At 34.0% G+C, this 13,812-nt stretch overlaps 1 protein-coding gene across 1 annotated transcript in view; it reads left to right on the top strand.

The window, feature by feature from the left end:
• Positions 1 to 13,812, top strand: part of ZYG11B (zyg-11 family member B, cell cycle regulator) — a 66,053-nt gene that overhangs the window by 31,966 nt on the left and 20,275 nt on the right. Inside the window, exons 4-10 of the mRNA XM_011370477.2 lie at positions 21 to 161; positions 2,203 to 2,379; positions 3,295 to 3,359; positions 6,403 to 6,502; positions 6,727 to 6,777; positions 9,006 to 9,167; positions 9,299 to 9,346. Of these exons, the coding sequence (XP_011368779.1) occupies positions 21 to 161; positions 2,203 to 2,379; positions 3,295 to 3,359; positions 6,403 to 6,502; positions 6,727 to 6,777; positions 9,006 to 9,167; positions 9,299 to 9,346 (744 nt within the window). The remainder of the gene's footprint in view (positions 1 to 20; positions 162 to 2,202; positions 2,380 to 3,294; positions 3,360 to 6,402; positions 6,503 to 6,726; positions 6,778 to 9,005; positions 9,168 to 9,298; positions 9,347 to 13,812) is intronic.

The raw sequence follows: 13,812 nt of genomic DNA, 5'->3' as shown, positions 1-13,812 counted from the left end.
TTTTCTGGCTATGTTCAAAGGTATCTGGAGAAGCCAATGAAACTCAGATTGCAGAAGCATTGAAGCGGTACAGTGAACGGGCATTCTTTGTCCGGGAAGCTCTATTTCACCTTTTTAGCCTGACTCATGTGATGGAAAAAACAAAGCCAGAAATTTTAAAGGTAAGAATTAAGAAACTGAATACGAAAAATTTGAATTTATGTGCCTGGACAGATGATGGTTTTGTGAAGAAAATTTGTGAAAATTTGCATTTAGTCTTCGATTTTTTTTTTGTAATAGGATTAATGATGTGTGATTTCAGTTATTAGCTGTAAATGAAAATGAGAGAAGGTAGGTTGCTTAATATTATTGAAGTTTTATAGTAGTCTCATTAAGCAATATAAATGCCTTCCAGGTCGTATTTAACTACCCAAAACCAGTGACCAGTGTGATATATTTTTTTTACCAGTTGTAGTAAAAAATGGAAGTATGTGATTGGAAGGACACTGCATTGTACATTAGCTCTGTGTTGCTTCCATAAGGCACTTTTCCATGCCATTTATGAACTTCCTGTGCTTTCATAACCAAATAATTCATGTTATTCCCCAATTAAGATATTTTAACCAAGACAGCTTTTGAATGGCAAGAAAGGAAGATTCTTAATTTTGTTTATTGCTTGGGGTAGTTTGTCAGACTTGTCCACCACAAGTCTAGAATGTTGCATATTTTAAAAAGCATATTTGTAAAAAAAAAATTAAATTAAAAAGTAAAAATAAAAAGCATATTCGTGAACCCTACCCCAAGAAATTTAGATTCAATAGGCCTAAATGAGATAAAAGAATCTACATTTTAATAATCCCTCATGATAATCTTTATGCACATTCAATTTGGAAACCAGTGAGTGTAGGACTGTATTATCTTTGGTACCTCACTCATATAGTGGACACAACAATCCCAAGAGATAAGTTTTATTTTCTAATTCACAGATTGTGTAACTGAGGGTCTGTGAGGTAAAGTAATAATTAGTGGCAGAGCCAGAGATGCCTTAACCTCCAGGTACCTTAAATTTTGAGAATGGGGTGCTTGGATAGGAACCAGTAACATTTCAGTAACTAGTAACATTTCAGTCCCAAACTTGTCACTCTCTCCATGCATACCAGAGGATATTGGCACTTGATATATGCGTTATCTTTTTTTTTGTTATTGGTTACCATGAACCTGAGTAAAAAGAACTAGACCTCTAGTCCCCATCTGAACTATTTATTCATTTATTCAGAGAATGATGCATAGAGAATGAAAAGAATATAGGCAGTCACTTTAAGGAGTTTTGCTGCAAAGGGGAGCAAAGAAAAAAGTTGGTAGTTGCTTGAGGAAGTGGATTTGTTTGTTTTTTTAACATGAGAAACAAAATAGTTGTTCATGTGCTGATATGAAAGATTCAATACAGAATTTAAAAAATGATGTAAGAGTGAGACGGGAGAAGAGCTGAAGTAGTATCCTTGAGTAGACAAGAAAGGAAAGATCTAGCACATAAGTGGAGGGATTATCTTTAGACAGGACCCCCCCCTAAAAAAAAAGTCATTTATGGTAACAGGCAGAAAGGCAGCACATGTATGTATGTATGCTGGTAAGAGGGTATTTATATTAGTAAGAATTTGATGTTCTTTCTGATTGCTTCAGTTTTTTCTCAGTATAGTTGGAAACAAGGTCTTCAGCTAATAATGAGGCATGGGGAGGATTTGTTGGGGATTTGAGGAGAAAGGAAAAGGTGAGAAATAATTATCTAGGCCAGAGGGAAGTAAATGGATTTTATTGTACTCTGACTTTAGCAGTATTTCAAGAAACTGAATGTTGGGCTTTGAAAGTGAAGTTTGCCACTGGTTTACTCTATTCAAGCTGGTAGTAATTTATTTAGTGCTTAGCATATAACAGGCACTGTACTAGGTCTTGGAAATACAAAGATGAGTTACCTGAATAGAAAAGACTCATTAGCCTTACAGAAAAATCTCTGGATGTGAATGAACAGCTTGATACCTATCTCAACCAAGTGTGCAGGAACTAAGTATTAGAGAGTAACTGTTATGTCCTGGGCTCTTTGCACATGAGAATAAAAAAGTTACTTAAGACATCTTAGAAATTATTATAGATTAACAAAATAATGTTGCTATGTGAAGAAGGTTTATATTTATAAGGTAGATTAAGAGAACTATTTTTTTCCCCCAGCTTGTGGTTACTGGGATGAGAAACCACCCTATGAATTTACCAGTGCAACTTGCTGCAAGTGCCTGTGTGTTTAACTTAACCAAGCAGGATCTTGCTGCAGGAATGCCTGTCCGACTCCTGGCTGATGTGACCCATTTGCTGCTCAAAGCCATGGAACATTTTCCTAATCACCAACAGGTAAGCGTGTGGGAATCTCCATTCAAATATCCTTTTAGTGTCTCCCACTCATCTCCTACGTCCATAGTTCAATTTAGTAGACCAAGGCTAGAAATTCAGATGCTTTTGGAGCTGACTATAAAGTAATAAATTTGTGATATAACTGAGTGTAGGACAACACAGAAGTAGGAAACTAAACCATGCATATTTCCTGCCTAAAAAGTATGTAAATCCAAATGTTGAGAGAAATAGTGTAAGCCATATAAAACTCATCTTCAACCTACATCTTGAGTCTGTGATAATTTCAGCAACAGGCATAGAGCATCTGTTCTGGGCCAGGCACTATCAAGCCTGGGATACAGAAATGAATAAGACATGGATATTCTATTTCTAGGAGTAGACCACATAACCTATCCTATCCTCCATGTAAAAACTAAAAATACTGCTTGAATGATATTTTTAACTCTTAAAATTTAGCAGTGAGTTGACAAGTTAGTAAGTACTCAGAGTTCCAAAACCAGCTAAAAATGGCAACCCAGATTGGTGAGTGGATCATTAAACCCATCTTCCCTCATTGGGGGCCACTGCCAAACTAGATGAACTTTAGGCTTTGTTTTTCATAGCCTCTGGAAGCTAGGTGGACAGAAGACAAAGTAGGACCCACCCAAAGTCTACCAGAACAGAGGGTGGTTAGCTGGAATTATCCAATTTATTATCCTATTTCCTATTTAATGGAAAAGACAAATAAAATTATGTGCAAGTAAACTTATCTAAATCCCATGGAAATCAGTCTTTCACTAGTAGGTGGGCAGAATAAAGGTTATAAGAAAAAAAGTGGTATTTCATCAGTCGTCTTCCTTTTTTTATAGAGGCAACTGGATGCAAAATAACAAAGCAATATTTTATTTAGGATTTTTTTCTCTCTTTGTTTTTTAGTTACAGAAGAATTGCCTCCTTTCACTTTGTAGTGACCGGATCCTTCAAGATGTTCCATTTAACAGGCAAGTAATTGTCCTAGAACTTAAAATGAGACAAAAGAGAATTTTAGAAATCTGCCTTGAGTCATTTCTTATCAGTATATTTCTTTTGTACAATTAATAAAGTAGATGAGATTGTCTGTTGCCTTATAGAATGTTAAATTTACTTTCTCTAATTTAGTGCTTTGACATTCATGATAGCAGATTGGTCCCAAAGTTAGTAAGTGGTGGAGGTGATATTTGAATCCAGCTTGACTCCAAAGTTATGATGTTCTTAATGACTTGACTGCATTGCCTCACATGACAAAATAATTTATTATCATCATTAACATTAGGTAGAACTAGAATTCAAACCCCAATATCCAAAGAACATCAGAATCTGTGCTTTTAACTACCAGACTGTATCACGTCATAATTGTGGGCAAGTTCGAAGACTGATGAGCAGTTCACTTTGCAGTAAGCATAGCGTAGGCAGGAAAAAAGAAGATTTGAATGTATGGGCCAGTTGCTAAATACTGTGAGTACAGGAGTGATGTCATACCTAAGTCCTCAGACAGATTTATTTATTACCAATGTATAGGCACAAATTGAAGGGAAAGCAGTGGAGGGAAGGCACATTAGAAATCTGGAAGAATTCTGGTTTATCTAAAGAAAACAGCACTAATTTAAAAAGATATATGCCCCCCTATGTTCATTGTAGTGTTACTAGTAATAGCCCAAATATGGACGCAACCTAAATATTCATCAATAGACGAATTGATAAAAGAGATGTGGTGTGTGTGTATGTGTGTAATGTACATATACACACAATGGAATATTATTCAGTAATAAAAAAGAATGAAATCTTGCGATTCGTGACATCGATGGACCTAGAATGTATTTTGCTAAGTGAAATAAGTCAGAGACAAATTACCATATAATCTCACTTATATGTGGAACCTAAAAAAGCCAAAATAATGAATAAACAAAACAAAATAGAAACAGATCCATAGATATAGACAACAAGCTGATGGTTACCAAAGGGAAGGGGTGTAGGGTGGGAATTAAGAAACAATTTATTTTTAATGTTGGCGGACTGATTCTATCAAGGCCTACCTAACTTTTCGCGTTTGCAGCTTACCTTTCCCCATAGCTGATGTCCCACCAGCTTACTTAATCCTCAAGGCTCAGCCCTATGACGTTCCCTATCACCAATCCTGACTGTAGTAAAGCTGAGGTATTTAAGGAGTCCTAGATAGCTCAATGCCTTCTGACAAGGGAGTACAACACAATCTATAAAGTAGTTTGCCCCCAAAAAATCAAAAATAAATCTGATTAAATTTCTAAATCAAAGTATCAATTTATAGGAAATACAGATGGTAGAAGAACACGTTGGACAAAGAATCCAATTTCTTCATCAAATAAATTGCAAGCGGGTGGGAAGGGGAGGAAAGGGATATAAACAAAACCTGTAGATTAAAAGGCACTTACTTAAAAGACATATCAATCTACCTCAATGATCTGTGGGAAAAAAAAAAAAAAAAAGAATTTCAGTAATGGGCTTGATCAGAGATGGCCTTGAATAGAAGAGAAGTAACTAAATTTGAAGGAAGTTGGAGAGGAGTCATTTACATCAATATAATCATTCAGCCAACATGTATTAAACACTATGTGTATAAAGCACTGTATTGGGTTCTTGGCATAAAGACTAAATAAGGATACAGTCCATTCCCTAAAGGAACTCACATGCCAATGGAAGATTCAGGTGAGTCTAAAGATAACCACAGCTCTCTGAGAGAGTTACACACAATTGCCAAGGAGTAATGAGAGGGCAATAACAAACTTGTCAAGGAAAGTTTCTCATAGGAAGTGATATTTGAGCTGAGTCTTGAAAGATGAAATTATGGGTAAGATAATAAGATAATCAGATATATTTCTTGGTGTCGTCCTTGACTTTTTTCCTTGTCTCACACCCCACATTCAATCCTTAGGCAATTCCAGCTCTAATCTTCAAAACATATACGAAATTTGACCACTTGTCTTCACTTTAATTTCTACCACTTAGGTTAGACTAAAAATGATCTCTCCTGAATTATTGTGGTTGCTTCTGAACTGCTCTCCTTCTGTCCTTGACCTCCTGAAGTTTATTCTAAATACAGCTGATAGAATAAAACTATTAAAAATATAAGTCAGTTCATGTCATATCTCTGCTCAGAATCCTTCCATGGCTTTCCACCTGATACAGAGTAAGAGCCAATTCTTTACTAAGACTCTATGATCTCGCTCTCCTGTTACCTCTGACCTCATTTCTTAGTACTGCTCTTTCCTTTGTTCTCTGCTCTGGCCTCACTGATCTCCATGCTATTTCTCAAAACCTTCAGGAACACTCTCACTTCAGGGTCCTTGTGTTTCCTGTTCTCTCTGCCTGGAATGCTCTTTCCTTAGATACCCACATGGCTAACACTTTACTTTGTCAGAAGTTTCAGTTAGGCCTTCCCTAGCCACCTTACATAAAATTCCAACATTTCATATCTTCTCTTTCATTGCTTTATTTTTTTCTCTTTAGCATATGTCAGTACCTAATCATGCCAGATATTTAACTTATTTATCTGATTGATTGTATGTTTTCCCTACTAGAGTATAAGCCCTATGAGAGTAGAGATATTTTTATTGTGCTCACTATCTCTAGCACCAAGAACTATATCTGGCACACAGCAGAGGCTTATAAATGTTTTTAAACAAATGAGTTCCTGTTGTGCTAGGTACTGTGAGGAACCTAGAAAATACTTAAATTATTATTACAGTTTAGAAATCACTACAGAATAGAAATATAGAATAGAAATACGTTTTAATTCTAGAAGATGAATGCCAAATAGTTTTGATTCTTGTTCTTTACAAAGTATTATCATAGTTAATAGTGAGATACTGTCTCTAGAACACTAAACATAACTGTTATTCTCTGTCAATTAAGAGGAACGTTCCCTTTCCTTCTTACCTACCTAAATTATAGCATCACTTCTCACCTGGGTCTCTGAAACTGTGCCTGGGCCTCCAGGATTAATTCATGGAACGCTTTGTGTGTCCTCAGGTTTGAAGCAGCCAAACTTGTCATGCAGTGGCTCTGCAACCATGAGGATCAAAACATGCAAAGGATGGCAGTTGCTATTATTTCCATCCTGGCTGCCAAGGTACCTGAACGCTTTGTTTCCTGTTACAGTTACTGTTTTCCCCAAAATCTGTGTGCCATAATGTTAGTAAGCCTCTCTGCCAGCCTGCTTATTCAATCTGTATTCAATAGTGCAGATTTCTAGGTTGATCAGAGATTTTAGTCTGACCTTTGGAGTCTGTTACAGTGAATGATGTTAAACTCACACTGCGTTCTTGGATATTTACTTTGTCTACTTGCTTGCAGCTTTCTACAGAACAGACTGCACAGCTTGGTGCTGAGCTCTTCATTGTCAGGGTAAGTCTGTTATCTCCTCTATACAGATCACTAGACGATATTCAGTTTCATTGTGTATATTCTGATGTTTTATATTACAAAAAATTATTTTTGTTACTTCCAAGTGAGTGTATTTATTTCTTTTCATAGAGGCAGCTTTACTCCTTAACAGAGATGGAAAGAGCCCTGAACTCGGAGTCAGATGACCTAGGATCTAACTTGTAAACTCACTTCATGAATTTAAACAAACCACATATACTATTGGGGCCTACATAGGCCTTACCATCCTATCTAGTTGTAAAATTCTGTGATTTTGTTAAATTTATGAAGAAAATATAAAGACTCTATTATAGGCATAAGATTGTGCTAGATGCTTTGGGAAAGAAGAAAATTTAAGTAGTTGATATGTGCTTTTGCTTACTTACACTCAGTTGGAGAAATAATATAGTGAACAATGGAGAGTTAAAAAAGCTTAAAAGAGAGTAAATATGAATAGTGTCTTAGGGAAGACTGAAGGCAAAAAGTCCACTTAGGGGCTTCCTGTTACAATCCTGACATGAGGTGTTTAAATAATATTAGCAGATGGAAAAGTCAAGTGAGAGACTCCCTTTTACTATGACTTACAAATTATGTATATAATGAGAATGTAAGTCATTCGTTTGATAAATATGTCTGCAATATTCATCAGGTACTTACCACATTTCTAGATGTTAGGGAGTCACACTGAATTATATCTATAATTCCTACCCTTAAGAAATTCACAATATAGCAGAGAAAATAGCTACATAGAGATAGTTGTAAAATAATCTAATAAGTATAATAGTAGAGATATGAATGAAAAAGTAATGTAAAGAGAAGAGAAGGCTGTGGTGGTATAATGGAAAGAGTAGGAACTCTTAAATTGACATATCTGAATGTATTCCTAATTCTGTAACTAGCAGTGTAATTTGAGGCAAGTCACATAAATTTTCTTAAAGGTTACAAAAAATACTTTATGTGGTTGTTATGAAGACTAAATGAAAAGGAAAAAAATTAATTGAAGGAATATATGCTAAGTGCCTAGCATAAAATATAATACGTATTAGATGAGTAGAGGAGGCAGGTTTTATTTATTTTTACTATTTTCAGTGATGACATTTTAGTTATAAATATGGCTTTTTATTGCTGTATGTGTATTTCAGTAATTTTGGCTGGAGATATATTCAAAGATTTTAAGGAAATACTTCACTCATATATTTTGGAGGAAAGTTAGACTTAAGTTAAACAGGAATTATTAGTAGTAGTGGTAATGATGATGCTAGCTTGCTATTTTTTTTGAGGGATGGTCTCTTAATTATCATCTGCAATTTACAGATGAAAAAACAAACAAATTAAATAGACGGCAGAGATTATATTTAAGCTCAGGCAGCCAGATTCTAGCGCCAGATTCTTAGCCACTATGCTTTTAAGTTAACTTTTGTTGTTTCTTAAAACTTTTTTCCTGAGTTGTATGTAACTTTAAGTAATAGCGTTCATTATTGTTTACTTGTATCTGTTTTAGCAAAGCTTCCTTTTACCCCCAGAAGTATAATCTAAAAATGGAAATATGGATACCTTATGTAGAGCTTAAAACATTTATCTTTCAAACTTTAAATTTCTTAGATTAAAGCTATGACAGAAATAATTTACAAGTTCAAAGCGATTTCCTTATTTAATTAAATCAAATCCAATATAGACTTTAATTCTCTTACTATTGTTATTTTGTTTGGCCTTTCTTTTTTTCTTAAGGAAAAGTTGGAGTTAGGTCTTCCAGTTCTTACTTTCTCTTACTAAGTTGACTATGATCAAATTACTTAATATTTCTAAGGCTCAATAGCAATACTACAATTTGGGATATAATTTGCCAATACTTAATGTTTGTTTCATTTCTCACTTTTCCCCTTCCACTCTTTTAATCCCAGGATCTGAAATGAGTATATGTTGTGACCAATTGGGTAAAATAGTTGGTCCTAAGCTTTAATCATTTTGCTTTTTATTTTATTTATCAGTGATTAGATTATAAGTATGATCAGAATAATGTAGAAGTATTTATGAAGGTCCTATACTTTTTCGTTGTTGAAGGAAAAGTCTTATTTGAGAGGCTGTTGTACTTATAAAGTCTTTATAGGAAATGTTTTAAGCCATGAAAGTAATCTTCATGGACTTGTGGTTATTACCACTAATTGTAATAATTCAATAATGAGAAATTAATTCCATTTTCCTTCTTTCAGCAACTTCTTCAGATAGTGAAGCAGAAAACCAATCAAAATTCAGTGGACACTACTTTGAAGTTTACTTTGAGTGCACTTTGGAACCTCACAGATGAATCTCCAACCACTTGCAGACACTTTATTGAAAACCAAGGGTTAGAACTCTTCATGAGGGTTCTAGAGGTTAGAATGGGAATTTACTTGTAATTTTGACATTTATTGATTGATTGACTTAAGCATTTATTTATTTATTTATTTACTATATTTGGTTCTTTAGGAAGTTATACTTTTCTGTTTTTGTTTTTTTTTTACAGTCCTTCCCAACTGAATCATCCATTCAACAGAAAGTTCTAGGACTTTTGGTAAGATATAAGCATTTCCTGCTAAATTTAAAGCTATAATTATTTTCTGACTGAAGTAACACATTGAAGTTGCTACTCTATTTGTAAACACTTAATGACATTAGAAAATATCTACAATATAATTAAGTTAAAAAAGTAAGGTACAAAATTACATATACATATTAAGATTTTCAGCACATTAAAATGTAAATTACATACTTTATATTTTTTGGTATAGTACAAAGCTTCACTGTGATCATGTTTTACTTTTATAATCAGAGAAAAAAAGATTTCATTAAAAAATGTCACTACCTACAAGTGTTCTTAGATGCTGTGTTTGTTAATTAATAATTACTATAAAAGACTGCTTAACAAATCAGATATTCTGCAGATATATTGGATAGAGGTTAAAGTGAGCTCTCTAAGATTTTTGAGACAAAGATGAAGGATCAGATATTTTATGGACCAAAGATGAAGGATCAGATGTTTTAATCACTGCAATAGGCAAAATGCCCACGTGGTAAAAGCCATTTTAGAACAGACTTCTGTTCTTGAGGAATTAGATGATAGGAGGCATAGGTTAGTGAGTTTAAAAAAATGTAGATTTGTGTCTGTTTTCCATATGGAAGACTGAGATACTGAGCAATGAGAGATGGATTTTTGGGAAAGCGGAGGGCTGGCATTTAAGGAAGGCTTATCAATTATAACTTTAGATATAAAAAGTAGAAAATGTAAAACCACCTAAATGCCCAGTAATAGGGAAGTATTAAATAAATTACATTGGATTATTAGATATAGAAGTTGTCTCAAGTCACTACAAGAGGAAAAGGGGATCTCATAGGGCCTTAAAAATGCTTTTTAAAATTTTCTCAAAAAGAACATGTGTACTGTAACTAGTGAAATAGTACAAAAATATATTTTAAAAGTTTAAGACTTTATCCCCATCCGTCCATCATTTCCATTTCCATGAGGCAATTAATATAACCTGATGTGCTTCCTTACATCTTTCTTCATTACTTTGTGATTAAATTTTTCAATAATATATGTTTAGATATTAGTTATAATTTAATTTTTTGTGATCAGAGGACCAACTTTGTTTGATTTGATTTTTTTTTTTAAATTTATTGAGGCTTGTATATGGCCCAGAACATGTCTGTCCTGGTAAATGTTCTACGTGCACTTGAGAAAAATGGGTATTCTGCTGTTATATATATGTGTTCTATAAAGGTCACTCAGATCTATTTGGTTGATTTTATTCAGCTGTACCATTTCCTTTCTGATTTTCTGCCTACTTGTTCTAGCAGTTATTGACAGGGGTTTCAAAATCTTCAACTATAATTGTAGATTTGTCTCTTCTTACATTTCTATCAACTTTTGCTTATGTATTTTGAAGCTCGGTTATTAGGTTCATACACATCGTTATGCTCTCTTGATTAATTGACCCCTTTGTCATGTGAAATGACCTTCATCCCTAGTAATATTCTTTACTTTGAAATTTCCTTTGTCTCATATTAATATAGCCATTTCAGCTTTCTTTTGACTAATGTTAACATGGTTTATCTTTTTCCATCTTTTTACTTTTAACCTATATTTGTCTTTATATTTAAAGTGTGTTTCTTTATACTTTGCATCCTACTTTTTTATCTAGTCTGAGAATCTCTGCTTTTTATTTGGACCATTTACATTTAATGTGATAATTGATATGGTTAGATTTGGTTCATAACCTTGGTATTTGTTTTCTGTTTGTCCCATCTGTTCTTTGTTTTTTATTCTTTCTCTGTCTTCTTTTGGTTTGAGTATTTTTTATGATTTCATTTGATCTCCTTTCTTTATTCTGGTTTATTAGCTATTACTCTTTGCTCTGTTACATTAATGATTGCTTTTGGGTTTATAGTATACATAGACTATGTATAAGTTATATTATAGTAAACTTAATAAATAGTAGACTTCCATTTCTGTTGTTCTTTCCTTTATGCTATTGTCATGCATTTTATTTTTACATATGTTATAAAACAGGGGTACCAACCCCTGAGCCGCAGACCAGTATTGGTCTGTGGCCTCTTAGTAACCGGGCCGCACAGCAGGAGGTGAGTGGCGGGTGAGTGAGCAAAGTTTCATCTGTATTTGCAGCCGCTCCCCAGCGCTAGCATCAGCACCTCAGCTCAACTTCAGATCATCAGGCATTAGATTTTCATAGGAGCACTGGTCCCTGGTGCCAGAAAGGTTGGGGACCACTGTTATAAAACACACAAGCATTGTTATGTCAACTATCTTTTCGTTTAAGCAATTTTTAAGACATGTTTATCCAAATAGTTACTATTTCTGATGCTTTTCTTTTAATTATTCTTAAAATATTCTTTCCTTTATAGATTCACGTTTCCATTTGTATCATTTTTCTCTGCCTAAAAGACATGCTTTAATATTTCCTATAGTGTCGGACTGCTGCTGCTGAATTCTCCTACTTTTCTATGTCTGCAAACATCTTTATTTAACCTTTGTCTTTAAAAGAAGTTTTGCCAGGTATACAATGCTAGGTTGACAGTACATTAAAGATGTTGATTAGCTTTTTTCTGACTTGCATCTTTCCAATGAGAAATTTGATGTCATTGTTATCTTTATTCCTCTGTACATGATTTTTTCCTCTGGCTACTTTTAAGATTTAAGATTAACCACATTTGCATAATTTAATTATAATATGTCTTGATGTGATTTACTTCATGTTTCCTGTATTTGAGATTCATTGAGCTTCTTGGATCTGTAGGTTTATAATGTTCATCAAGTTGGAAAAGGTTTTGGCCATTATTTCTTCAAAAAAATTTTTTTGCACTCTCCTCCTGCCCCGAACCCATTGGAATCTTTTGGAGACTACAGTTTCTCATGTATTAAGCTGCTTGAAATTATCCCACAGCTCATTGGTGCTCTTTTAATTTTCTTTGTTTTTTTTTCTATGTTTCAATTTGGATAGTTCCCATTGCTATGCTTTCTATCTAATTCAGTAATCGACCCTTTCGCAATGTCTCATCTGCTGTTAATCCCATCCAGTGCATCTTTCATCTTAGACGTTGTCATTTTATTTTCTAGAAGTTCGATTTGGGTCTTTTCTTTTTTTTTATATCTTCCATGTTTCTACTTAACTTTTTGAACATATATTTGTAATAACTGTTTCACTGTTCTCTGCTAGTTTTAACATCTGTGTCAATTTTAAGTGATTGATTATTCTCCTTATTTTGAGTTGTGTTTCCTGCCACTTTGTATGTCTGGTAGTTTTTGATTGAATGCCAGACATGAATTTTACATTTTTAGGTGCTAGATATTTTTTTCCCTATAAAATGTTCTTGAACTTTGTTCTTGGATATAACTAACTTACTTTTAAATAGTTTGATCGTTTTGGATCTTGCTTTTATAATTTACTAAGAGAGTTTAGAATAGTGCTCACACTAGGGCTAATTATTCTGTACTACTGAGACAAGATCTTCCCGAGTACTCTACCCAATGCCCATGAATTAAGAGTTTTTCCAGACTGGATGGTGAGAATAAGCAGTATTCCTGGCCCTGTGTGAGTGCTAGGAACTTTTCTCTAATTTTTTTGATGGTTCTTTTTCTGCTCTCAAATAAGTTTCCTCACAGTCGTGCTCTGATCAACACTCTGCTGAACAGAGTGGTACTTTCTGCAGCTTTCTGGATCCGCTTTATGTGCAGTTCTCTTCTCTCTAACATTCTGTCCTATGAATTGTCTTGGTGTCCCAGGACTCTCAGCTCTATCTCTTCAACTATAGAAATCCACTGGGCTCTGCTTCAGTTCTATATCCCTGTGCCACAGCCTGGAAACTCCCTCAAGGCAGTTATCTCACCTCGTTTGTTTTCCATCTCTAAAGGTCACTGTCTGAACATACAATAAATATAAGAAAGCATAAAAAAATAAATAAAAGTCACTGTCCTTTATTACCTAATGTCTAGTATCTTGAAAACTTTTTGTTTTGTGTCTTTTTAATTGTTTCAGACAGGGAGTGAACAGTCTATTAACAATGAAATGGTTCCTAAGAAATCGAATCAATGTGATAGAAAGAGAATTATGATTTCATAGTAGATCAAATAAAGTTTTAAGAATGAGGATTCATTGAAATAAACTTATGACGTGGTCAGTTAATCTATGACAAAGGAGGCAAGAATATACAGTTTATTCAATAAATGATGTTGGGAAAACTTGACAAATACATCCAAATAAATGAAACGAGGCCACCTTCTTACACCACATATAAGAATAAACTCAAAATGGATTAAAGACTTAAATGTAAGATCCAAAACCATAAAACTCCTAGAAGAAAATATAAGCAATAAAACTCCTCAGGCAAGAGAAACAAAAGAAAAAATAAACAAATGGGACTATATCAAACTAAAAAAGTTTTGCACAGCAAATGAAACCATCGACAAAATGAAAAAACACCCTACTGATTGGGATAAGATATTTGCCAATGATATATCTGATA

This window comes from Pteropus vampyrus, unplaced genomic scaffold, assembly GCF_000151845.1.
Source record: "Pteropus vampyrus isolate Shadow unplaced genomic scaffold, Pvam_2.0 Scaffold170, whole genome shotgun sequence".
In the NCBI taxonomy this organism is placed as follows: Eukaryota; Metazoa; Chordata; class Mammalia; order Chiroptera; family Pteropodidae; genus Pteropus; species Pteropus vampyrus.
Note: the sequence above shows the minus strand (reverse complement) of the source record. Positions and strands in the feature narration are given on the sequence as shown.